The sequence below is a fragment of the Ovis canadensis genome, chromosome 22 (genome assembly GCF_042477335.2).
Source record: "Ovis canadensis isolate MfBH-ARS-UI-01 breed Bighorn chromosome 22, ARS-UI_OviCan_v2, whole genome shotgun sequence".
Classification (NCBI taxonomy): Eukaryota; Metazoa; Chordata; class Mammalia; order Artiodactyla; family Bovidae; genus Ovis; species Ovis canadensis.
The window spans coordinates 34,626,335-34,654,040 of record NC_091266.1 but is presented as its reverse complement, the minus strand read 5'-3'; the positions used below and the strand labels follow the sequence as shown (position 1 = coordinate 34,654,040).

Genomic DNA, 27,706 nt, shown 5'->3' with positions numbered 1-27,706 from the left:
CCTGGTGGAGCCTATGTCCTAGCTGAGGGAGATAGCCACTAAATAGTAAAACACGATGAATGCAGAAGTCATCTGGCATGTTATACAGTGATAGATGCTGTGGAAAGCGAAAAGGCCGAGGAGCACGAGGGTGACCTCAGTGATGGGGGAAGGTCACAGTTTGAAAGAGCGTAGCCAGGACGGGTCTTGTGGAGAAGTGGCAGCCCTCCAGGAAGTGGGAAGAAAGGCGCTTCCGCTCCAACCTGGGATTCGATTTTCCTGGGCTGCTTTCGGTCAGTAACATTTGTGACTTCTGGTTTCAGATGTTCCAGGTGTTTCTATTCCTGCTGCTGCTGTGGTTTCTGCCCCTGACGGAGGGGTCCCAGCGGGCTGAACCCATGTTCACGGCAGTCACCAACTCGGTCCTGCCCCCTGACTATGACAGCAACCCCACCCAGCTCAACTACGGAGTGGCAGTGACTGACGTGGACCGTGATGGGGACTTTGAGATCGTTGTGGCTGGGTAAGTGCCTCCCACCTTGAGTTTGACAGATATATCAGTCAGCTTTTGCTACAATAGGGCCGGATAACAAGTAACTCCAAGAACCCAATGGCTGGCAACAACACGCATTCACACTCACACGGGTCTTGGCTGGGCTCAGCTGGGGTCTGGGAGGCTGCATCCTTGCCCTTTTGCTGTAGCAGTGAATTGGGGTGGAGGGTAGACTGGAAGAAAGCGGTTTGATCCACAGGCTTTCCAGAGAGAAGATTTGAATGCTGTGCTTCAAGGCATTCTGTTCATATTTCAGCTGCCTTGGTTATACCAGTGTTACTTCCTTACCAATGAGACTGTAGAATCTCTATATAGGAGGGGCTTGAGGGTAGCAGTTATGACAGAGGGGGATGCTCAAAGCTGCCTTTGCATGGCATTTTACACAAGATTAAGAAATCATTAATTGCCTGTTTCAGAGAAGGGGGAAATATGGGGATGAAGAGGGATGGCTAAACTCCTTCTAAACCATGCCTTGGTACCCCTGCTCCCTTCTCTCCTGAGAAGCAACACTGTGTAGCAAGAAAGGTTTGAGTTCATGCCCTAGATCTACAGCTTTCTAGTTGCATGACCTTGAGTGAGCCCCTTGTGCCCTGAGATTCAGATGTATCATCTGGAAAAATGGGGATAGCAATGCGCCTCCTCGTCCTGTTAAAAGCTTTAACAGGCTATTGCACCTGACAGTTCATTGTAAATTCTGCCAGTTGCCATTAATAATCATTATTTATGGAGCACAGATATGTGCCAGACACTGTGCTAAGCCTTTCACATACACATGCTTATCCTCCTGATGACACTATGAAGTAAATAGACAAGAAGAGGAAATTACGGTTCAGAGACAATGAGTGACTTGCCCTCCATCAAGTAAATAGTAAGAGGATGAGTCAGGATTTGAACCCCAAGGCTCTCTAACTATAGAGCTGCTAAAGTACATTGTACAAAGTTTAGTTATCACTTCAAAAATCAGCCAGTCAATAAAAACACAACAAGGGCCTGTCAACCTCATTCTGGAAGGCCGGAGTTTTTATGGCCACACTGAACAAAGTAAATGGCAAGTAACATTATTTGTAGCATTGCATGTAACAGTAGCAAGCGTTGACTTTGGAACCAGAAAACCTGGTTTTAATCCTGTCCTATCCAATAGTTGTGTTCCATGTGCAAATTACTTAAAGTGGGGAAAGCTCCACTTTCCTCATCTGCAAAATGGGTGTGTTGAAATCTACCCCCGCCTACCACACACGGTGAAGATCAGTGGTAATGATGTATAGACAAGATACCTCATGAGTGCGTTTCTTCCTTTTTTTATTCTACCCCCCAAAAGAGTAGAAATTCCTAGATTCTAGGTTCTCCTGGAAGTCTAGATTAGTGGCTGACAAACAGAACTTTCTATGATGATGTAGAAGTTCTGTGTTGGTTCTGTCCAATATAGTGTCCACGAGCATGAGACTGTTGAGCACTTGCAATGTGGCTACTGTGCCCAAGGAACTGAACTCTATTTCATTGTAACAGCACAGCTCTGGGACATCAGAAGGAAAAACTAAAGAGCAGAATGTGATAGAAAAAGGAGAAACAGAAACGGCTGTGACGATCCCCTTATTACCTGTGCAGGGTTGGGGCCAGGCAGCTTGTCTGTGTTCAGGTCTGTGTCTGTCCAGTGACTGTCTAAATCCAAAAAGAGTCTTCTTGGCCAAATCCTGCCAACTGGAGCCTGTGCCACTGCACCAGGGTCTCTGGGTGAGGGGCTGGGAGGCACTCCTGAGATGTTCTGATTGGTCCTGCCTCCTGCCAGGTGACACCAGCCTCCCTCTGGTAGGCACTGGGAGCCGACAGAGGACAAAGAACAGTGAGGCAACTTCCCTGCTTCCCATCCTTCCCTCCTCTGGGGCCCCTACAAGTTACTGTGATGAGCAGGCTCTCCTTTCATCTTGGACGGTGGGCCACCAGCTCAGATTTCCATCCCACCCATCCTTTGAGGTGCAGGGGATGGTTACTGCATCTCCTGAGCATCCTGCTTTTTGCTTTCCCAGTGCTGGGCATTCACTTCATCTTCTCTTTCTTTTATTTTTTTTAAATAATTTTAAACATTTATTTCTGTGTTTGGTTGTTATTTTGCTGGGACTTCATTGCTGGGAGGGCTTCTCTGTGGCTGTGATAAGTAGGGCCCACTCTCTAGTTGCAGTGCACGGACTTCTCACGGCTGTGGCTCCTCTTGTTGCAGACCATGGACTTTAGGGCGTGCAAGCTTCCGTAGTTGCAGCGTGTGAGCTCTGTGGATGCAACTCCCAGACCCTAGAACAGGGGCTCAATAGTTGCGGAACCCAGGCTTAGCTGTTTCTCAGTATGTAGCATCTTCCTGGACCAGGGATTGAACCCATGTCTCCTGCACTGGCAGGCAGATTCTTTACCACTGAGCCACCAGGGAAGCCCTGCCCTTTCCTTTATATTTGTCTGTCTGGTCTTAGCTGTGGCATGCAGGATCTTAATTGTGGCACTCGGGCTTCTCTCCAGCTGTGATACGTGGGCTTTGTTGCCCTGCGGAATGTGGGATCTTAGTTCCCTGACCGGGGATCAAACTCGCATCCCCTGCACTGGACTGAGGATTCTTAACCACTGGACCACCAGGGAAGTCCCTCATCTTCCTTTCCATTGAAGCTTTTTTCACTTTCTGTTCCAAGGAACTCAATAAATTTACTTTTGTGTCTTCTACGGTAGAGAAGCTAGATCATCTTTCATAGGCAGTTTAGAGTAGATGTCCAAACTTTGTCCAGCTTGCTGCTTCCTGTGGGGCCTGCAGCACTTTGGAGTCATCCTCCAGAAAAGCAACCTAGACCATCCTGAATCAACCATAATTCAAGGAAAGACTGAGCCAGGCGGCTCCTAACTGAGAAAGTTTGGATTGCTGGGTGTTCTGAAAGATAATGCTGCTCACCCCTAGCAAAGGGCTTCCCAGGTGGCATTAGTGGTAAAGAACCCGCCTGCCAATGAGAATCCGCATAAGAAATGCAGATTCCATCCCTAGGTCGGGAAGATCCCGTAGAGTAGGGCCTGGCCACCCACTCCAGGATTCTTGCCTGGAGAATCCCATGGACAGAGGAGGCTGGAGGGCTATAATCCATAGGGTCACAAAGAGTCAGACAAGACTGAAGCAGCTTAGCATGCATGTTTGCACCCCCGGCAAAAAAGAAGAGTTGCATGGAGGGCAGGATGGCGAAATATGGCAGCCTCCCAGCTCTAGGTCAGGCCTTCTTTGTGGCTGTTATGAAGCATTGTGAATTCTCAGAGCGTCAGAAAGACACGTTCTAATTTAAGTACCAAAATACATTCCAAAGGCAAATATAACTTTTTATTATCTTCAGCTCAGGATGGTTTGTCACTGTCTTTCTTCTTTGGGCTGAATAACCAGGAGTTGACTATATAGACATATTTAAATCAGAACCTTGGGAGGTCATTCGGTCCACCCCTTGCCCTCCAGTAAGGTCACACCTATGGTTTCTGGAGGCTCCATTTATTTAAAGCCTTTCAAGGGAATGTGTGCAACCTTTTCATAATCCAGCTCAATTACTTATGTTAAAAAATATGATTAATCTAAACCCCTCATATTTGAGCTTAGTAAGCCATTTCTTTTAACTTTTGCCTTGCTATTATTACCTTTGAAGATATAAACCAAGTAAGTGGTCACTACCCTTTCAAGTAATGACAGCTAGGATCATTGCTCTGCCTTTCATGCCCTGTGGAGTTCTTGGCGATGTTTCTGATTTTGACTTTTATTCCGTTTCATCCATCCCACACCCATATTTGGGGTTTCCCTGATGGCTCAGGCAGTAAAGAATCTGCCTGTAATGTGGGAGACCTGGGTTCATCCCTGGGTCATTTGGGAAGATACCCTGGGGAAGGGAATGGCTACCAACTCCAGTATTCTTGCCTGGAGAATTCCACAGACAGAGAAGCCTGGTGTGCTACAGTCCATAGGGTCACAAAGAGTCGGACATGACTGAGCACCTAACATATACCCATATTTAACTCTGTTTCCTTCTCTGTTTGATGGTAGAGGCTGTTTAGGAATCACGTAGTGGAAATTGAAACTTTGAAAAATGGAATGTGAATTCCTTTATGTGGGCACCTGGGGTCCAGCTCCTGAGAGGTTCACTCTCTATTATCTTGTAGACCTTTCCATTAGCCAGCCCCTGAAGGCATCTGCGTTTCAACCCTGGGATAATGGCCAACTCTTCAGTTTATAAGACGCACTGTACTTGAACTTGTCTTGGATTTGTTGACCTTGTAGCACGTCTGACTCCAGCCTGTTGCTTTGAGTATTTACTCTTTGAATAGGTTTGTTTTGTTTTGCTTTTTTGGTATCCTCATTCTGGGTATTGATGGCATTGATTCTGAACATGTAGTGGGTGAGTTTGTGTTGTATTTCAGAGTCTTAAGTTAATTGTGATGGAAGGCATGTGCTTTCATCCGACCCTGGGAGGAGCAGACGGTGACCGCCCTTTGTTCTGCGGCGATGGGGGAGGGAGAGGGACGGCTCAGCTCCTCCGCCACAGCTGGGCGAGTGCCTCCGCATGTGGAGGGCTTATCTGTTAACCGGCAGGTGCATGATTGCGGGTCTGCCTACCGTCTCTTCCCTGCGGGGTGAGGGGAGGATTTGATCACCCCCGGAGACGTTGGTGCACGAACAGACCATTGAAGATCTTCGAGATGAGTTCCCTGGGTAAATAAAAAACCTGGTGGCTCCTCCTTTTCTCAGTGGAACTAAACACCCAATCTACAGTCTCATGCAGTCGGGAACAGAATCCCTGTTGGTGTCAATCTTGCACAATTCCTTCAGAGGAGCTTTTGCTTCCTGGGATATCCCCAGAGGTCTGAGATAACCCCTCTACACTGTCAGTTTCCAAGAAGTTTTCCCCAAGTGGAAAGATTGCAGTGGTTGTAAAATTTAAATTACGATTTAGATCAGTTTTTCTACACAAAGAGCATCCACTTGATAAAACCTTAGTGCATTCCTCACACTTGGAAGGGTTTCATTTAAAGGGATGCTACATATTGTAAACCCGCGTTTCATTTTTTCTTAATTTTGTAACTATGTCAGAAGACTTTTAAAATTTACTAAAATTAATTGAATTACTTAAAAGGCAAACTGATTCAATTACCAGATTAGTCATAATCATATGAGAGATATTTTTGCCATTATAAGTAATAAAAACAATGATAAAGAATGATATATTTATCTATGATTTAACCAAAGCAGCATTTATGGATTTTATTACAAGTATCCATAGATATATATGGTATCTATAGGTGGCATCATCGACTCAATGGACATGAGTTTGGGCAAACTCGAGGAGTGACGGACAGGGAAGCCTGCTGTTCTGCAGTCCATGGGGTCACAAAGAGCTGGATACAACTTAGTGGCTGAACAACAACAGCAACAACAGATGTGTATAGTATGTGTAGATAAATAGAGTAGATAGACGTCGCGTTTATATACATATATTAGATATATGTCATAAGTATAAATATATATTGTACATATACATATATACACATACTTTTAACAAAATAGGAAAAATACTTTTGAAATTTTAGCCTTAACTTTTATAAAATATAATATTGTAATAGATTTGATCATCAGTTTTGACAACCTGAAGTGTTAGATTATTTCAATTTCTTTTTAAGTTTAAGATACATTTTACATTGTGATAGCACGAATATGTTTTCTTGCAAAAGTATCCACGCAATATAGATAAAGAAAAATTCCATCTTTATCAACCTCCCATCCCTATTCCAAGCTCATCCCAGTTCTCGTCCAGAATAGCAATTGTTTCCAGGTTGGTGCTTATACTTATGGAAATGTCTATGTTACATATATCTATTTTAAAAATATGTAATTTTGAAGGGTATCAAACTTTTGTTTCAAAACTTGTTTTTCTTCAGTGTGTAACATACTCTTTACTCAAACATGTGGATCTAACTTAATGTTTTTAACTTACTCTGTGTGGATGTACCGCCTTTGTTTTGCCACTCCTCAAGTGATGTTTAAGCTGACTGTAATCTGTGACCTTTGCAGACAATGGTGTACTGCACATCCTTACACACATATGCAGATATTTCTCTGGGATAGATACCAAGAAGCGGAAATGCTGGGAATAATATGCACATTTTAAATCTTAATGAATATTGTTTCCAATCTCAATCTTTTCCTGTGTATTCATAGCCTAGAAATAAAAGGTGATTTGGGGGGTTGTGATATCAATAGCTATTCAAACACCTACTATGTGTACTGCCACATAGGTCCCAGGGTATGAACTTTATCAATTTTGATGTAATAAAGAAGGGGGATGTCCTATTCTACATCGTTCAAAGAAGCCGCTGCTGTTAAAAATTGGATTGAGGAACTTCAATACTCTGATTCAAACTGCTAAAAAGCCTCCTCTAAAGCTTCCTCTGCAAAAATATATTTCTTAAATGGGTCACCCTTAACCCTAAGATTCATTGTCATCAGTATCGTGGAAGAATGATTGCAGGGTGCCAGCTCTTCTGCTATAGTTAAGCATGGACTGCCCTTGATTTTGAATACTAACAAGGAATGCGCTGGAGCAGGAACCAGGACTTTAAAACCCACTCTTAAAACTTCTCTAAAAAGGTTACTCAGCAGTGCATGGCAGGTTTTCCAGAGATGTCTCAGTGCTATAAATGAGCTTCCTTCTCCTCAGCCCTGGGTGGCCAGAAGCAATGGGCGAAAATTCCACTCTCACCTCCAAGTCACAGACTCTCCTGACAGCTTAGAGGACTGAGGCCCTTACTGTGTTACGCTGGCCACACACACACACACACACACACACACACAGAGTAAGGTGTCAGAAGATGTGGTAGAATAATGGCCTTCCAAAGATACCCATGGCTTAAACCCCAGAACCAATGAATATGTGACGTTGCACGGCAAAAGGGACTCTGCAGAGGTGATCAGGTTAAGGACCTGGAGATAGGGACATTATTCTGGGTTATCTGAGTGGGCCCAATGTAATCACAGTCCTTAATGTGAAAAAAGGAAGGCAGAAGAGGAGGTCCTAGTGATCCAATGTGAGAGAGACTCAACCCACCATTTCTGGCTCTGAGAGAGGGGCCTGGAGTCAAGGAATGTGAGTGGCCTCTAGAAGCTGGGAAAAGTAAGGAAAGAGATTTATCTCTAGAGCTTCTTGAGGGGAATGCAGTTCTGCCAACACTCTCATTTCAGCACAGACCAGGGTTGGAACATACACAAGTGTCAGATAATCAGTTTGTATTGTTTTATGCCACTACGTTTGTGGTAATTTGTTACAGCAACAATGGGAAACTAACATTAATACATTAGGTAAAGGTCAGGTGCATGTGTGTGCTCAGTTGCGTCTGGCTCTGCAACCCCATGGACTGTAGCCTGCCGGGCTCCTCTGTCCATAGGATTCTCCAGGCAAGAATACTGGCTGCTGCTGCTGCTGCTGAGTCGCTTCAGTCGTGTCCGACTCTGTGTGACCCCATAGACGGCAGCCCACCAGGCTCCCCCATCCCTGGGATTCTCAAGGCGAGAACACTGGAGTGGGTTGCCATTTCCTTCTCCAATGCGTGAAAGTGAAGTCGCTCAGCCGTGTCCGACTCTTAGCACCCCCATGGACTGCAGCCTACCAGGCTCCTCCGTTCATGGGATTTTCCAGGCAAGAGTATTGGAGTGGGGTAAGTGGATTGCAATTTCCAGCTCTGGGGGATCTTCCCAACTCAGGAACTGAACTCGAGTCTCTGTGTCTCCTGCATTGGAAAGTGGATTCTTTACCACTGCTCCACCTGGGAAGTCAAAGGTCAGGTGCTAGGTGATATTTCTCAGAGATGTAACGGCCGTTACCTATGAACATTTTAATAGTATTGTTTTACTAATTTCACAGCAATAAGAGAAGTATACTGCCCACAAACATATTATTTAGAAGAATAAGAGAACATACTTAAAAGAGATATATCACCAACAAAGTATTATTATTCCTATAATCTAGTATTATTTTTATTCATTGACAGTTCCCTAAGAATAGGTCCCTAAAATCACACTTGGTTCCTGGGTGACCCTCCACCCACCACATTAACTCAACCTGCAGCTCACCATTTGACTCCCAGTCCCATGGGTGGTTGGAAATTGAGAGAGGGATTCAGAGCTTTTAAAGATCTCACTGTCCTTGAAGACAGACACACTCACTTCAGTGAGTCATAGGTGACTTGTGCCCCCAGGGAGATGCAAACGTTCCAGGAGGTTGGAGCAGGTGGAGAGTCCTTCCCAATGAGAATCACAGAGGTGGCATTTGGATGGTCTCAAGTAGGATAGGTTAGGTCTCTTTAACAAGGGTGCAAAGGCCTCTCTGGGTCGAAGAGAACCTCAGGCTTATTTGGGTTTTGTTGTTTATTTGTTTATTTCAACTTAACTTTTTTTTTAAGCATTCTGACAAAAAAACTGATTTTCACAGAGTATTGAAGAGTATTTATAAAAAGCTGCTCCAAAATAGTAATATAATTAAGACACTAAAATTGCCTCTGCTGAAAACGGCAAAGCTACTTTTAGTCTGAATTTTTCATCCATTCAGAAAATGGATATATGCCCTGTCTCCAGTCACGTTCCTTTAATTTCTCTTCTATTTCTTTCTTCTTTAAAGTGGTGGGCTGGTTGGAAGGTCTTCCTTGCCCCTCGGATCCCACACCAGACTCCCCAAGGTACAGGCCCCATAGCAGGCTAGAGCCCAGACCAACCCTCCTCCCCACCCTTGCAGCCCTTAGGCCTTTTTCCTGGCTCCCTAGCCTCCCCCATCCCCTTCCTCCCCCAAACTCAACTCACACCTCTCTCTGGAACAAGTGCCCTTTGCACTCCCAGAATCACTTCTGCTCAGGGTGTCCGATCTGACCCCTGCCTCCCTCTCTTGTGTTTTTCCTCGCGCACTCCTTCTCACCAGTCCTACTGACCTGGTGAGTCACCTTCTTTCAAGAATGCTGTGGTTATGACTTCATTTTCCTTGTGAGGAATCAGTTGCTTTTCAAAACATGCACGGATGTGAAGAAGCTAAAAGCAGACACTCCCTGCTTCTGATTTTTACATGCTCTCCCCTTGTTTGCAGACTAAACTTGGGAAGGGGTGGAGGGAGGAAGCAACTGATGTCTTGTATTTTACTTACATCATCTCGTTTTAAACCATCATAGCAGCCCCTATGATATGTAGCATTTAATTGAGTCTAACTCACGTATTTTTTCACATTTTTTATTGAGGTATAGTTGATATACAATGTTATGTTAGTTTTGGGTCTACAACACAGTGATTCAAAATTTTTATAGATTATGCTGTTTATAGTTATTATAAAGCACTGGCTGCATTCCCTGTGCTCTACAACATATCGCTGTAGCTTATTTATTTTATATATAGTAGTCTTTGCCTCTTAATCCCCTACCCCTAGTGATTTTTACATCTCTAAAATTGGGATGCGACTTCCAATTGACAGCTTGCATTTAATGGGCAAGGTTTTTGTTTTTTCCTAGAGATACATAAGAAAATAATGTCTTATCATTGATGATATTTTGGATTTCATGAAAGCACTGTAGATAGTGTCATCCCCACTTTGCAGATGAGGAAACTGAGACCCAGAGATCTGCTGAGAGTCACAGAGACAGTGAAAGGCAGAACTGTTATTCTATTGGGTTGGCCAAAAATTTCATTCAGGGTTTTCCATACAAATGAACTTCTCGGCCGACCCAATATATGTGCCCGTTAAATTGTTTGTTAATTGTGTTATTCAGATCATAATGGTAGTTTATTTCTTTCTGTAGTTCTTTGTTGGTGTGTGTATATTGGGGCTACTTTAGTAGACCCAGGTTTTTTTAATTGAGGTATAATTGACATATATCATTATATTAGTTTCAGGTTTAAAAATCAAATGTAATGATTTGATATTCATATATATTGCATTGTCTTAAGAATTCTTGTATTTTCCTGGTGATAGAAGCCATTATCATTGTGAAAACCTCACCCATCACTTCCCTGGTGGCTCAATCGGTAAAGAATCTGCCTGCAATGTGAGAGACCTGGGTTTGATCCCTGGGTTGGGAAGATCCCCTGGAGGAGGGCATGAAAACCCACTCCAGTATTCTTGCCTGGAGAATCCCCAAGGACAGAGGAGCCTGGCCGGCTGCAGTCCATGGAGTCGCAAAGAGTTGGCCACAACCAAGCGACTAAGCACAGCCCACAGCACACCCATCACGAATTGTGCTTTTTGGCCTGATGTTATTGTTCAGTTCAGTTCAGTCGCTCAGTCGTGACCGACTCCTTGTGACCCCGTGAACTGCAGCACGCCAGGCCTCCCTGTCCATCACCAACTCCCGGAGTTCACTCAAACTCACGTCCATCGAGGCAGTGATGCCATCCAGCTATCTCATCCTCTGTCGTCCCCTTCTCCTCCTGCCCCCAGTCCCTCCCAGCATCAGAGTTGTTTCCAATGAGTCAACTCTTTGAATGAGGTGGCCAAAGTACTAGAGTTTCAGCTGTAGCCTGATATTATATCTTTATTTTGCTAGTATTTGTCAGGGATATCTTTTTTCATAGTTTTACTTTGAATTCTCCAAAGTCCTTATGTTTTATATGTTTCTTATATGCAACATAAGCGTAAGTTACGTTTTTTTCAACCGTTTAACCATGTGTGACCTGTTGCTGGTGAAATTAGTCCATTCCATTTAATGGCTATATTAATGTGTTTAAACTTGTTTTTATTATTTTTTTAACTTCCAAGTTTTGAAGGCTTCTTTCTTTTCTTTTCCTTTGTTGCTTTTAAAAAATTGATTGATTTAGAGGGTTTTTTTTTTTTTTTTTGGTTGTGAGGTAGAGATTCTTGTTGAAATCTGATTTTCTGCCTCTACTGATTTGAGATTTATACCCTCTACTTCTGTCCTTCTAGTGGTTCCCTTTGAGATTTTATGGTACATTTTTAACTTAATGAGCTCTAAAATTATCAATGCCTTTCTATAACAATACATGGATTTTATTTTAGTACACTTTAACTCTGAACACCCTTTCCTGGTATACATATAGTATTTTAGTCTTGCCCTTTGAAGACCCTATAGGTTATAATTATTGTTATTTTTATCTAATGTCAATGTTTTTTTATTCTTATCCAACTTTATTATTTTGCTTGCTTATTTTTTTTCTTGTATCTCAGAAAGACCTTCCAGTCATTTTTTTCTTCCCAATATATCTATTTTAGCTATTCCTTACTGAATGCCAGTTGCTGGTAGAATCTCTCAGTTTTTGTTTAATCTAAAAATATGTTTTCTGCATCTCCATTCTTGAAAGATAATTTTTCTGCATTCAGAAGTTTTAGGCTGACAGTTATTATTCCTCTGTCACTTGTTGCTGAGATCCCATTATCAGTCTTTCTTTTGTAGGTGGTCTGTCTCTTTTTCCTCTTTCTTGTCTTTAAGATTTTGCAGTTTCACTATGCGTATTGATACGGGTTTCGTTTTGTTTTTAAATCCAGCATGTGTTTCCTGAATCTGAGAATTCATATCTCTCATCAGCTGTTAATGGTTCTCAGCCATCATCTTTTAAAAAGTCTATCCCTGCTCTCTACTCCCTCCTTCTAGGACTCTACTCAGACATGTCATGTTTTCTCATTTTAGCCTCTAAATCTTTTAACCTTTTTTGTATTATTCATCTCCTGTCTCTCTGTGATGCTGGTGGGTAACTTTTTGGATATAACTTCCAGTTCACTAATTCTTCCTTCAGTTGCATCTAAATTGTTGCATTTTCATTTTTAAAACTTTTTCATATCTAGGGGTTTCATATCCTTTTTCAAATCTCCCTAGCCATTTCTGATAGTGCCTTGTTGCTTACTCATTTATTTCATCGCTTGTTCCATTAAACATTTCTTACATAGATATATTCTGTTTTGACAATTCTGATCTCTACAGTCCTTGGCAGTTTAATATGTTCTTATTTGGTTTTTTCATCTGATTATTTGGAGGGGCTTTCCTTCTCAGTATATTTACTTGATCTTAAAATGTGGGAGCTCTGTGGGCCTAAAGTGGAATTTTTTTTTTTTTTACCAGAGAGGCTTTATAGTTACCTCTGCTGGGGGTTTGAGAGTCCAGTTGACCTAGGAGCACTTTGGGTCCCTCCAGCAGTTAATTCAGGATTCAGTGTCGGATTCTAGGGCTCAGCATCTTCACCATGATGCCAGCTCAACCCATTTGTTTATCACTCATTGCTGACAGATCTAGTTTTGGCTCACTTATCTGTGGGATGGGGTAATTTTTGGAGAGTTCTCATTAGTTTGTGCCCAATAATACATTAAAAATATGTTTTATCTAAAACCTACATGTTTTGTAGTGATAAGGTCCTTCAGCAATCTATCATATGGATGGAAACAGAAGTCTGGAGTTGTCGATAGGTTTAGAATCTCCAGAGCTTTTTTTTCTATTACCAAGAAGTTTTGGGAAGGTTTGTACTGCTGAAAGAAGTACTATTTAAGAGATTCTCTTCCTTAGCTCTTCAGAGATGCTTTAATTTACTTCTTGCAAAGTAGAAACTTCTCTGTAACATGGGATACTTTCATGTGAAATGGAGAAGTACAGGGATGTGTGCTTATGGGCAGAGAAGCAAGTACAATAAGCCACATGCTCTCAAGTAGCCAGGCCAAACCCTTGGACTGTGCCTCAAAGGAGGAGCATGGGAGAGTTAAGACCAACCTCCACTGCCAGTGTAAGTGATACCACATAAGGTCACTGGTGTTTGGTTATGTCAATCAAGGAAATGTGTGACCGTACACATCAAAAAGGACCCATCCTCCCTCAGCAGCCATCTCTCCGTACTGTTTATAGAGTTACAGCCATAAGAAGTCATGGGCAGGACTTCCCTGGTGATTCAGTGATTAAGAATCTGCCTGCCAATGCAGGGGACACAGGTTCAATCCCTGGTCCGGGACGATTCCATATGCCATAGGGCAGTCAAGCCCGTGTACCACAGCTACTGAAGCCTGCGTGCCTTCGAGCCTGTGCTCCACAACAAGAGAAGCAACCACAGTGATGAGCCCATACCCCACAACTAAAGAAAGCCCACACGTAGCAATGAGGACCCAGCACAGCCAAAAACAAATAAACTTTTTTAAACAGGAAGTCATGGGCAATTACCCGGTGTCCTTTGACATGCCCTAGTGTTGTGGTCACTTTATATACTGGCCATGAGTGGGCAGTGGAAGGATGAGCAGGCTAATGAGGAGTCTACCTGGCGCTCTACCCTGGAGAGCAGCACTGGTTTGGCAGGATCATCAGAACAGAGTAGCAGCATCTTTTCTTTGAACCTCCACATAGTCTTTACTGGTTCTCTTGGGAAGAACATTCCTTCTCCTTTTGGAGAACTGTTCTAATCACAGGGTCCTTTGGGGCTGCCAATTACCTTTTCTATCACTAGGGATCAGGGGTTCTCTGTAACCTAAGATGGTCCAATCAGCTTCTTTTTTTAAATACTTTTATTTGTTTATGACTGTGCTGGGTTTCTGTGTGGGCTCTTTTCAGGTTGCAGCACACAGGCTTCTCATTGTGGTGACTTCTCTTGTTTGGGGAGCGTGGGTTTTAGGGTGCGTGGGCTCAGTAGTTGCAGCTCCTGGGCTCTAGAGCACAGGCTTAATAGTTGTGGCACTCGGGCGGAGTTGCCCCACAGCCTGTGGGATCTTCCTAGATCAGGAATCTAACCTGTGTCTCCTACATTGGTAGGCAGATTCTTTACCACTGAGTCACGAGGGAAGCAGCAGTCAGCTTCTTGATCTGAGATTTCCCATCCAGAGTCTACCTTTGCTCTTGGATCATGACTTGTGAGACTGTATCCCAGAATTACCACGGATATATCCCCATCCCCCATACCACAGAAGAAACTAAGAGATAAAAGTTACACCAAGGAAGAAGAGAGAATTCCAGGGACGTCAAGGCCATGAATCCCGTCCCTGAGTTCCCCAACCTATGGACCTCTTGCACCTCTCCAGTTCTGGGAACACCTTGCATACCTTCAACAAATCCTCCTCCCCTCATTTTTTCTAGACCCACTTTTCTCATCTAATACCAAAACAGTGATTTGTACATTTAGACCAAGGCAGCCTCATTGCCTGCTAGAGCAAGCACCCTCTCTGGTTTTGTGTTGCAGACCAGAGGGTAACCATCCTAGCCCCAAAGGAGATCCTATGGTTGCCTAGTCAGAGGGAAGAGTCTCAAAAATATGTAAGAGCAGTTGATGATCTGTGATTAGTATTAAGCTGTTTCTGAAGGATTTTTGCTAGCTCGATCATATTGAAGAAGAAACTCAAACCAAAGAAATATCATAATGGTATTTAATTAAACAGTAGACATTTTATATATACACTTTGATCAAGAATTCTTTTTAATATTTGCCCTCTCACATTAGATTGCAGACTCCTAAAGGCAAGAACTTTCTCTTTTTTATCTGTGAAACTATAGGACCTAAATCATACTCAGTGTTCAGTTAATGAATGAAGTGGAATAGCCAGGGGTCTCAGGGGTGGATAAAGGGTCTTAGGTAAGGAGGTTCAGTTCAGTTCAGTTCAGTTGCTCAGTCGTGTCTGACTCTTTGTGACCCCATGGACTGCAGCCCACCAGGCCTCCCTGTCCATCACCAACTCCCAGAGTTTACTCAAATTCATGTCCATTGAGTCGGCAATGCCATCCATCCATCTCATCCTCCATTGTCCCCTTCTCCTCCTGCCTTCAATCTTTCCCAGCATCAGCATCTTTTCCAATGAGTCAGTTCTTTGCATCAGGTGGCCAAAGTATTGGAGTTTCAGCTTCAGTTCTTCTAATGAATATTCAGGACTGATTTCCTTTAGGATGGACTGGTTGGATCTCCCTGAAGTCCAAGGGACTCTCAAGAGTTTTCTCCAACACCACAGTTCAAAAGCGTCAATTCTTTGGTGCTCAGCTTTCTTTACAGTCCAACTCTCACATCCATACATGACTACTGGAAAAATCATAGCTATGACTAAGCTTTGTCAGCAAAGTAATGTCTCTGCTTTTTAATATGCGTCTAGGTTGGTCATAGCTTTTCTTCCAAAGAGCAAGCATCTTTTAATTTCATGGCTGCAGTCACAATCTGCAGTGATTTTGGAGCCCCAGAAAATAAAGTCTCTCATTGTTTCCATTGTTTCTCCATCTATCTGCCATGAAGTGATGGGACTGGATGCCATGATCCTAGTTTTTTGAATGCTGAGTTTTAAGCCAGCTTTTTCACTCTCCTCTTTCACTTTCATCAAGAGGCTCTTTAGTTCCTCTTCACTTTCTGCCATAAAGGTGATGTCATCTGCATATGATAGGTTATTGATGTTTCTGGCGATCTTGATTCCAGCTTGCACTTCAGTTAGCCCCACATTTCACATAATGTACCCTGCATATAACTTAAATAAGCAGGGTGGCAATATACAGCCTTGACATACTCCTTTTTCAATTTGGAACCAGTCTATTGTTCCATGTCCAGTTCTAACTGTTGCTTCTTGACCTGTATACAGATTTCTCAGGAGGCAGGTAAGGTGGTCTGGTATTCCCATCCCTTTGATTAAACCACAATAAGTATTTGTTGGCTGAGAAGTCCCATGGAACTGACAAAATCCAGTCCTGGTTCTGGTTCCTATCTAACACCTCAAAGAAGCAGTGAAATACACCACTAACTACAAGTGCTGGCAGCCTTATTTTGTTTTTGTGTTTTTCTACATACACTTTTCCATCAATAATCTGTTTTCCATATTCTTCCTTCCAAACCAAAGCAAAGGATGGAAGGAGGCAGAAGGAAGCCAGCCATTTTCCCCAACTCCCTCCAAAAGAGATGGACCTTAATTCTAGTACTCCCAGTATCTTTTCAAATTGTCTCCCTTTTCTGGGAAGCTGTGGGTACGCCAGGCTATATGGTCAAGGCTGCATTCCTCTATCCCCCATCATTCATCATTCCAACTAGCTGGGCTAGGAAGGCCTTGGTTAAGCCATTTCAGCACCTGATTCCTGGACAGCACCAGAGTCTTGGAACAGATCTGAGGCTGAACCCTGTCTTCCCTCACTGCAACTCTCACCCACACACAAAGCATTTGTTTGCCTCCACAAATTAGGAAAACTTTGAAACATGCAGCAAATCTTATTGTAAAAGTTTCCTTTCCATACAATGCATTAATGTCAAAATGACAAAACTAGTGAAATAACATATCTCAAAGTATTTAGAAATCTAAATCAGTCTTTGGAATATATCATGGAGAAATAAAATTTTAGTTTAAAACTAGGAAATTAAAAAAGGACAACTTCATTCTTGGCTCAGAGAGCTAGAGAGCTAAGGAAATTTTCAAGGGACACTGTTAACTTTCTGATGGTTTTCAGACAATAATACTTCCTAGGTTGTGAAGACAAATGAGATAAGACATAAAAATCGCTTATAACAGTACCTGGCACATTCTAAATGCTCAGTTTTTAGCGTGTTGAGGGTGATTATGTTTATTTAATGCCTAATATAACAGAACCAACCCTCATCTTAGACACCTCAGTGTTTCTCTCAATTCCTTTCTTCCATCAATGAAAAAAGATAGTACTGTGGAACATTTTCTGTTTTTAAATTAGAACTATATATCTTCTGTTGTTAATTTTTAAAACAGTCATTTAGACATTTTTATACTGTGCTGTCTCCAGACATGCTGTCTTAAAATAAGTTATCTTGTATTTTACTTAGTTTCCTATAAATTATTACCCCACCTAGAAAAAAGTTTATTTACCCCTACTATATTACTCAGATTTTATTCATTCATTTTACAATTTTTTTATTAAGCTACCATGTGTCAGATACCTTGCTGAGCCCTGGGAACTAGTAGTGAGCCAGAGCAACCCCTACCTTCACAGAGTTCAGAGAGAGTCAATATGCCTGATGAATTAAAGAAATTTGTACTTTGGGAAAGAATTTCAAATTCTTTCAGTGAACTCTTACATCAGAATTCATAGTTTGAAACCAGAGACATTTCTCACTCCCACTGTCCATTCTTGCTAAAAGATGCTAATAAGAAATAGAATGATAAAACAAATGGTTATAGAAAAAAAGGCATGACTTGGGCAATCCGTGAATTAATCAGTTCCTGAATAATCAAGAGGTGATATATAAAATGTAAGTATCATAGTTCATGCCTTCTTAAATAATTAAACCTATTAAAGAAGGGACCAAAAGACCACATTTCAGAAGAAATTAGTAGCCTGAAGGCACAGAGTGAGCAAAAAGGATCTCTATAGTAGCATATATAAGCCTCTACTCTATTATAATAAACCAAGCAAGTAGCCATAAGAAGGATGGTTCTATGGATTCTTCCATATATTTTAAAGTAGTAGGTGCCAACCTGGAGGTCATACAGTTATTACAAGGTATCTGAGAATCCATCTATGCATGGGCATTTTATCAATAGATGCTAAAGCACAGCAACTATTATACAGAGATTTTTTTTAACATTAAAAAGGTATCTTCATACTTGAAAAAGAGTTGAAAGCCACGGTCTTAAAATATGTGCTCACATACTGTCAAAAGAATGGGATTAAAAGGAGCCAGAGAAGCGTCACTGAAGGGAGAAAAAAAGAATGAAAGACATCAGACAAGAGACGGAGAGAGGATGAGAGGAAGGAGCAGTGGGAGAAGGAGAAGAGAAGGTGAGAGAGGAAAAGCGCACAGGATACGGAAGGGAAACCCGGAGTCACGCAAACCTGCATTAATAGTCCAGCTCTCAACAGACGTGGCTGCCAGTGGGGAGGAGAGGTGGGAAGGGATGGAGTGAGAGTCTGGGGTTAGCAGAGGCGAACTTTTATATAGAATGGATAAACAGCAAGACACTGCTGTATAGCACAGGGAGCTATACTCAATATCCAGTGATAAACCATAACAGAAATGAGTATTTAAAAATAACATATATATGTATAACTTAATCACTTTGCTGTACAGAAGAAATTAACACAACATTGTAAGTCAGCTATATTTCTTTTTTTTAAGCTTTTTTTTTTTTTTTGGCTATGTCAGATCTTTGTTGCTGAGCCCGGGCTTTCTCTAGTTGTGGTGGGCAGGGGCCATTCTCTAGTTGTGATGCACAAGCTTCTCATTGCAGTGGCTTCTCTTGGGCAGGTAGGCTCAGGCTGTGGTGCACGGGCCCAGTTGCCCCATGGCATGTGGAATCTTCCTGGACCAGGGATTGAACCCATGACCCCTGCCTTGGCAGGCAGATACTCAACCCCTGGACCACTAGGGAAATTCTTAACTATATTTCAGTTTTTAAAAGTCTGGCTCTTTCTCTTTTCAGCTGTGGGACTTTGGAACAAGTTGCCTAACCTCTCAGAAAATTGAGTTCCCTCATCTCTAACAAAGTGGATTAGTCAGAACTCTTTTGATTGCAATAACAAGTAATGCTGGCTAACTTATTCTTCCTCACCCCAAACAAAAGAGGATATATAGTAGAGGCATATGGAAAGGAAATCTGGCCATCTGAGCCTCAAGAAAGTGGACACAGGGGCAGCAGGGGGATGTCAGGATTGACAGGAGCCAAAGTCCAAAGATGGCTGGGATCACTCTCCCTGGCTTTCTGCCTCTCATCCCTGCCTCTGCACCTTGGCCTGTCAGCATAATTACTTCAGAGCATCTTTCTCCCTGAGTCTGGAACCAAAACCACCAGCAGCTCCTAGCTAGATGTCTTCGTCTTCCCAGCTTGACCACCAGAGAGAAAGTTCCAGGTATAAAAAGGAGGTCCTGAGTAGCTGTGTGCTGGTCCCTGTGGCTCAGGAAAACCATCTGGTTAGAAAACCCCTTCAAGTACGAGGGGTTTTGTTCCCAGATTCAAGAGGGCAGAGTGCTGAGCACACAGACAACCATAATAGTCATTTACTGAGCAAACGTTCTTTAAACACCTACTATGTGCCAGTGCCTGTGTTCAATACTATAGACACGGGGGGGGGGGGGCCAAGACATTCGTGGCCCTGCACTCACACAGCTGACATGCTCAACACAGAGGCAGCAATAAACAATAAAACAGGAAATCTGAATTTCTGTAGAGAAAGAAGGTGCACACACACACACCTCTTGGGAGGATCCTACACAGCCGTGTGCTGACGCCACTTCATCACTGCCCCTGGAGGCCTCGGGCACAGACCCTGTCCCTTTCCAGGGCGCCCTAGAATCCTCGGTTAAATCATCCACTTCAGTACCCATTTATCCTCCCTTCTAACCCTCAATTTTAGTCCTTTTGAAACCTATTGAGATCCAGTGATGCAAAAAAGACACCAGCTAGATTTCCAAGAAAATTTGCCTGCTCAGAATTATGAACTAAAGGTAGGGAGGTCTGGAGAAATGTTCTGCGTGAACTCCAGTCAGGGAGAAAGAACGAAAGAGCAGAGAGTAAAATGGGTGTGTGCTCGGAGTATGTCATCCATGAGAACCATGGCTTGGGAAGGAGTTAAGCAGGGCCTGTCACAGGGGCCCAGGGGCTGCAGCACCCCCACCTCATTCTCACACATGTTAGATGCCTGGGTTTGTATTGGGTGCATTGGGTATGTATTTGTGTGTGGATGTGTTCCAAATATTTTTTCTAATATGAATATGTTTTTAAGCTATGTGAATGATTTTGACAACCCTGTCTTAGGGTGCCTTCATTTTTAAAATATATTAAGACTTTCAAAAACTGGAAGTGATCCAGTCTTCTTAAATTTGAAGAGGGTCTGGTATTAGCATGGTTTTAAAGTATTTCTTTCTTTGTTTATTTGGCTGCACTAGTGTCCTAGTTGTGGCACTCAGGATCTTCACTGCATCACCTGAGGTCTTCTGTTGTGGCCCACAGACTCTCTAGTTGTGGCACATGAGCTTAGTTTCTCCGTGGCATGTGGGATCTTAGTTCCCTGACAAGGGATTGAACCCACGTCCCCTGCATTGCAAGGCAGATTCTTACCATTGGACTACCAGGGAAGTCCCTGCTTATAAGCATTTAATGAGCACCCATTATGTACCATGTACCAAGGGGGCTTCCCAGATGGTGCTAGTGGTAAAGAACCCGCCTGCCAATGCAAGAGACATAAGAGATGCAGGTTTGATCCCTGGGTCCAGAAGATCCGCCAGAGGAGGACATGGCAACCCACTCCAGTATTCTCATCTGGAGAATCCCATGGACTGAGGAGCCTGGTGGGTTGAAATCCATGGGGTCACAAGGAGTCGGATGTGACTGAGCATGCACACATGCCCTACGTACCAAACTCTCTGTTTTGCCCTTCACACGCATTCTCATTTCAGGAGGTGGTACTGTTTCCCGTTTGTAAAGGAGGAGGCTGAGACTCAGAGGGCGAGTCTCTTGCTAAAGGTCATGCAGTCGTGAAGCCAAGACCCATTTGGCTCCAGCGTTTAGGCTTTTTCCTCCCTACCACTGGTTCCAGAGCCAGGCAGGTCTGGAAGGAAGTTGTTTTCACTTGGTACCAAAGGTAACTAAATAAGGATGAAGCAATTTTTTCATAAAGCCAAAAATATTTCATCTAAAGGACTGATGTTTTCAATTCTAAGATTCCATGCTTTCTGCTTTTTTGGGTATTAAAAATATTTTTATGGTTATGACATCATAGATGGTAGTTGTTTTTTCATTGTCCTTAGCTGGCAAAATAAAACATTGGCAATCCCACGTGAGTGCTGCAAAGTCTATATTTTGAAGTTTTACTGGGCCATGAAATCTCCAAGTCTGGAAAGGACTGCTCTATATAACACTGGCTTCTCAGAAATACAGAGCTGCTCCTCATTGAGTGCCTGCCATGTGCGGGCACCCAGCTGGATGGTTTTCATACATTATCTCAGGTCAAAATATGAAAGGGAGGCATTGCCTAGGGTTTATAGGTTCGGAAACTGAGGCTTAGAGAGGTGAGGGTCCTTGCTGAAGTTCTCAGGCTCCAGCCACACACGTTCACTCTCCCAGGTGAGGATGCAGGCCGCTCGTGAGCCCAGTATCTCCCTGTGCATCTCGCCCTTCTCGACGCACCCCCTCCACCACCACAACTCCTGGGGAGACGCTAGTGCTCCCAGCTGACGTTACCGCATCATCTTCCCATCATTCTTCCTCTCACAGAGCCTGCCCCTTCCCCCACGCACTGAAGCTTTGACAGTTTTCAGAACCTCCATAAACAGCATTCCTGAGGACCGAGGCCAGCGTCTGCGATTCTGTCCCGGTGCTCTGTTCGGAAGAACCCAGAGAGACTCAGCAGTGAGGTGGTGCTTTGTGCGCTCTGTGCCTCGCTGCCCGGGGCCATGAAGGTCCAGTGAGTTCCCCAGAGCTCTTGGCAGTTGGCAAGGAGAGCTCTTATTTCAGTCAGTGCAGGCCAGGCAGGGGTGGGCAGGCCAGCAGCTGCCCCGAGGGCCTCGGGACCTGCCTTGCTTGCTCATAATGGCCTGGGTGCATGCACGCAGCCTTACCTCTGTGAGCAGTGTGTGCACAGGCTGGGGCTGGTCATCTTGGCATCGTGCACACTCGGTCTGCGCAGGGGGACCTTGGCACCTTGCAGCGGCAAGTGCACCTTTGAGCTGGGTCTCACTCCTGCCCCAGCTGATCCACAGCCCCAGCCTCCTGGTGTGTCCTCACGTGACTGCCAGCTGCAGTGGTGACAGCCATTCATGCGGACAGGAAGAGTGCCTGCTGTCTTCATCAGGAGAGGAGAAAACTGAGCTTGTTCCCTGGACTTGTGAGTCTCTGGGGGAGAGAGGGTCTGGCTCTGCCTAGAGAAGATGGACCAGACTGGAGACCTAGGTATTTTTCAGGTGATGATAGATAAAGGGGGAAAATTCTGTCAACTTATGGAGCTGGAGATGACCAATAAGGCAGATGTATTTGATTTAAAAGTGAGAAAATGTTGATGAGTATTATACATAACATTATGCGGGAGGAGTAATAATAATAGCAAAACTGAGCTGTGGTTCATTTTTTGTCATTTTTTTGGTGCCTCGTCTTTAGTCCTTCTTCCGAAACACACCCTCCCTTTCTTCCTCTTGGAAAATTGCTTCTCCCCTTTGGTGGGCAGTTTTGGAGAATGGTAATCAAGAAATACTGCCTGCACTCTGCAGAAGCCACAAACTCCCTGAAGATTCTTCCATTAGATGCCAAGAGGAAGAGCTAAGAGGTGGGCACGAGCTCTAAGCACATCCAATTGGATTCTCCCCTGACACTGTCATTTGGGGGCAGAGCAATGTAAGGAGGGAAGAAACATTTGAAATTGAATTGTTTTCACTACAGCATCTGAGCTAGCCTGTCCAAGGGTTCCAGCTCTTCTGGAGTTGTCTGTTCTAAGCCTGGTCCATCAGCCTTCCCCTTGAACCAACCCGCTCCCCCATAGCCTGCCAACCAGTTTCCTTTCCACATAAGTTAGACAGAATCAGTTTCAGTCATTTTTAACCAAAGAACCCCCACCAAGTCTCACCCACCTAAATTAGTGGAGTCCTCTTCTCAGTGGCCCGCTGGAAGGTCCTACACCTGGTTCAGAGGGACACCCCCTCCTCTGAACTGGCCTTAGGGGGCTGTTTCCTTACAGCACAAGAACATGTGACCTTATAGCTATGCCTCAATTTGGACCCCAAACAACATTACCAACTCAATCAGCTGGTTATTCACTGGACTTGGCTACAAATGCCAAAAACCCTTTTGACTGTTTCCAAAAATAAAATTCAGCCTCACGGGATGAGGCTCTGCCACTATTGTGTTTATTCCAAATAATGTGGCATTGATCTTGAGGAAGATCCTCCAGGGAGTCCCCAGAGTATCTGGAACAATGGCAGCAGCCTTGGGATAAATATCTGGCGTCTCTGGATGATGGCTCAGCAGGGGGAGAGAATACCAGTTCAGATGGATATATTCTGATATTTTTATTAAATAGCTCATGGCATTATCTCATGAGCTCAAAGTCATACTGCATGGTGGAGACATGTTTCTAAACCTAAAAATTAGATTTTGTTTTAAAGATCCTTTGGAAAATCCCCTGCATACAACCTGAGAACACCAACTCCTCCCGCCACGGCCATGCCCCCCGCCAAACTCATTCTCCAGGCCTGGCCAGGTAAGGATTTCCCCTTCACAGCGGAAGCATGCATGCATGCTAAGTTTCTTCAGTCATGTTCAACTCTTTGCGATCCTATGAACTGTAGCTCCCCAGGCTCCTCTGTCAATGGGATTCGCCAGGCAAGAGTACTGGAATGGGTTGCCATGCCCTCCTCCAGAGGGTCTTCCCGACCAAGAGATCAAACCTGCATCTCTTATGTCTCCTGCGTGGCAAGCAGGTTCTTTACCACTAGCACCACCTGGAAGCCCAAGTGGAAGCAGTAGTTATTATCCGTTGTTCTTCAGCAGGACGAGTGTCCTCTGCTTAGGGATGGGCTGCAAATCTAAAACAAGAGAACATGTGGCATCCATGAGCTCCCTTAGATCCTCTTATGTCGGCATCATGCTTTCTAGCTTTTGAAGTTTTTCTTAGTTTGGGGAAAGGCTTGCCTCTAAGTTTCCCAAAGTAAGAATGTTGTGTGTTTGAGTTGTATGTGCGTAAGCAACTGAACTGAACTGAACTGAATGTTTAGATGACACTCTGGGCACCAAGTTGAAACAGTCCAGTGGACAGTACCCACCCTCCCCACTGTCACTCCGATGATGTCATCACCTGGCTATGTCCAGTCAAACAAGGAGAACAACACCTCCACCCTTACCCACTCCCATGTCACTGCCAGGTCCAGAGTCCTGGACCACCCTGACAGCTGAAGTATCCCACTTTCAGGCCACAGGCAGGAGAAATGCAGTCCTTCCTGATGTTTCTTTTGATAGGGAAAAGAAAAAGGAAGAGTGAAGCTTTCAGAATGGACTTCCGTCTTTTGGGGTCTTGCAGTTTCCATCTCTTTGTGAACAAAAGATCACAGCCCAGTAGGGGAGGGAAAGAAGAATCTCTGCTCTTGGCAGGCTCTAAGACAGTCTTGGATTATTTATTTGTTCTGTAACTCATTTCTGTCAAACATTCTTTTTCGATCACTTGTCATAAAAAATTGAAATGCTAGTTTCTCAGTGAATGTCTTGGTTTTAACTATCTGTCTGACCTTGAACAAATTATTTAACCTCTCCAAACCTATTTTCTTGAGCATAAGCACAGTGCCAGACTCAATGTAGATACTCAGTAAGTATGTGTGGGAGTAAATGAGATGATTTCTTAGGTCCTTTCAGCTCTAACACTCTGTGGCTTTCCTGGTCATTGAGGGGAATCTTAACAGTGGGTTCCCTCCCAGTGGTGGGTACCTCCATTGCCCGTGGGCATGTTTCATATTCATTTGAGGGTGTTTATGCTCAAAAGTATTGCTCTGCTATTCTCCTGAGCATGCACAGTACCACACTAGGCATATAAGGTTCGTCTTGGGAGTCTAGAATTCAAGGTCCACATGGATTTTAACCAGAACTGACATTGACCACCATTGCTCAATGGGCCTGGCTTTTGCTTGTCAAAAGTTGTTTGCTCATTTACTCTGTGTTTTGAAAAACCTTTTTGTAGACAACACCTTCCCCATATCCTTCAACTCGTATTAGTTGCCTTTGTTATGTCACCCATAACAGGCGAAGCCATAAACTTTGTTCAAATGTTGAGTCACTCTTTGTATTCTTCAGCTGACCAGTGCCTGGAGTTGCATAGTTGAGGTGCTTGTAGGGTTAATGTTGCTCTCTTGTGAAGTTGGTTTACAAAAGGTGTCCCCTGGAGGCTCACCCCTAATCTGGATTGTCAACTGGGGACCTGCCAGAGATTGATGACGGGGATTATAATTGTCTTCGTGTTGTGCTTTCATCCAATTTTCTGATGTGTTTTGGTAATGATGTTGACAGTTGTATGAAGATCTGTTACTGAAATTAAAGCAGCAGCAGCAGCATTTTTAAGCTTGATGATTAGATTTGATTAGACCAGAGTGGGTTTTACTTCTCCCTCAGAGTCAGTGGAGATTTACTGTCCACCGACTGATTTAACTTTGTGCCAGAAGATGGTTAGTGACATAATTTACCATCAGAAAAAGAAATGTCAAGGAACATTGAAATGAACACCTAACCTTGTTTGACTTTTGTGATGACCTTGAAGGGACCGGAAATATACACATTATCAAAGATTTCTGCCCGTAGAGCATCACAGAGAAAACAAATGTTGACACAATTTGGTGGACATTTGTATTGATGAGTGCCTTCAAATAGTAGCTATCATTTGAGTGAGTCAGAGGCTTTCATGAAATCAGATAAGGTAAACAAAAAAAAAAAAGAATAGGATTATAGTTTCTGATTTTTCTTGCCACTGACAGGTGGTAAAAGTAACCGTTTATGCGTCCGAGTCTACATGACTTAAAGCCACAGTGAGAAGCTAGGACAAAGCTCATGAGTGGTCAAATGTGGGAATTTCCTGTAAGGTAATATGTGGAATTTCACTCTGTATGTGAATTCTTAAAATAATCATAACCAATAATTCACAAAAGAAGAGATGTAAATGGATAATAGACAGGAAAATAATATGTAACTTCACTATCAATTTTCGGGATGCAGTGTAAAATCTGACAATAGTTCTCAGTAGTAAAACTGGCAAAAACGTAGGCAGATTATACTACTCCGTGTTGGCAAAGATGTAGTGAAGTGGGTATTTTCATGAGCTCCTAGTGGGAGTTCAGTACTCTGGAGAGAAATTTGTCAAAAGCTACTGAGAGCCTTAAAAATATGCAGACCCGTTGACTCTGTAATTCTACCTTTATAACTCTGTCCTAGGGAAGTAATCAGAAATATATGGTCAAAAATTTATGTGCAAAGCTATTTATTGCACCTTTTTTATAATGGCAAAAAAAAACACCAGAAGCAATTTTATTATCCATTAGTACCAAAATGGTTAAGAAAATTATGAAACACCAACATGATGAAATATTATGTGATCATTAAAAATTCTTTTTAAAGAATATTTAAAGGTATGAGGGAAATATTCATGATATTATAACTAAGGGAAAGAAGCAGAATGTTAAACTTGATACAGTACGGTCTTCACTTTGTAAAACATTTAAATATGAACAGAAAAAGACTAGAAGGAAATATACCATTATATTAATAATTATTCTAGGTGGTTCATTTAAAGATTATTTAAATTTCCTTCTTTGTGACTTCATATCTTTCTCCAATTTTTGTAAAATTGGCACAAAATATATTTTTATAATCAGGAAAAACTTTTTAATCTGAACTTCTATTTATTATTATTATTTTTTTTATTGGAGTATAGTTGCTTTGCAATGTTGTGTTAATTTCTGCTGTACAATAAAGTCAGTCAGATATATATATATCCCCTCTTTCTTGGATCTCCCTGCCCCCCTGTCCCACCCATCTAGGTCACCACAGAGCAAAAAAAACTTTTAGTGATCATAATCACAGCATCCATAGGGTCACCCAAGAATTTTTTTCAGCATTTCAGATCCTCACAAGATCAGGGAGAGCAATTATATGTTTCTTTCATCTAATTTTGAAAGTTTTAGCAGAAATTCCTTGGGCTCCAGATGCCTTGTTCTTACAGCCACTTGATGATTTTCTGCACCTTGTCAAGAATCAGAGGGATTCTGCGAGTTCTTTTGTCTGATATCACAGGATAGAGCTAAAAATGTGTTCCTCAATAATTGTCTTAACTGGGAAGGTCTCTGAAATGCTCTTTCCAGAGCTCAGGGACAGCTTCATTCTTATTTAACAACTCTCCATCCAGGAATAACAAGTAGGCTGGAGGCTACTATTTTGTGTGCACGCATAACACTTAAATACACACACGTTATGAAACGTTGGAGACATGCTAGATACTTTCATGAGGCTTGCTTTTCCATGTCTTTGTGTCAAATTTCTTTGAGCCTCTGCCCTAGTTTATAGTTGCCTTGGTTTCTCTCCCTCTGAGTGGGCATCAGTAGCTGGAAATTAAAAACCTCTACTTCCCAGCCATGGTGTGAGGAGGCTGGACTTCATGATCTCAGGTGTGGTTTAGAGTTGGTCACTCCCTCTATCCCCTCACTCTTCTGAAGAACCCAATTGTGATGTTTTGTGGGAATGGATCCCAGAACTTCCACAGACATTCAGTTCAGGTCCACCACTCAGT

The 27,706-nt window shown here is 43.0% G+C and overlaps 1 protein-coding gene across 8 annotated transcripts in view; it reads left to right on the top strand.

The window, feature by feature from the left end:
* Window positions 1-27,706, top strand: part of CRTAC1 (cartilage acidic protein 1) — a 166,528-nt gene that overhangs the window by 21,566 nt on the left and 117,256 nt on the right. For all 8 annotated transcript variants that reach the window (XR_011252243.1, XR_011252242.1, XM_069568282.1 and 5 more), the window contains exon 2: window positions 303-502. Coding sequence is in view for 6 of the 8 variants with exons in the window: in XM_069568282.1 (XP_069424383.1) it covers window positions 303-502 (200 nt within the window). In the remaining 2 variants the exon portion in view is untranslated. The remainder of the gene's footprint in view (window positions 1-302; window positions 503-27,706) is intronic.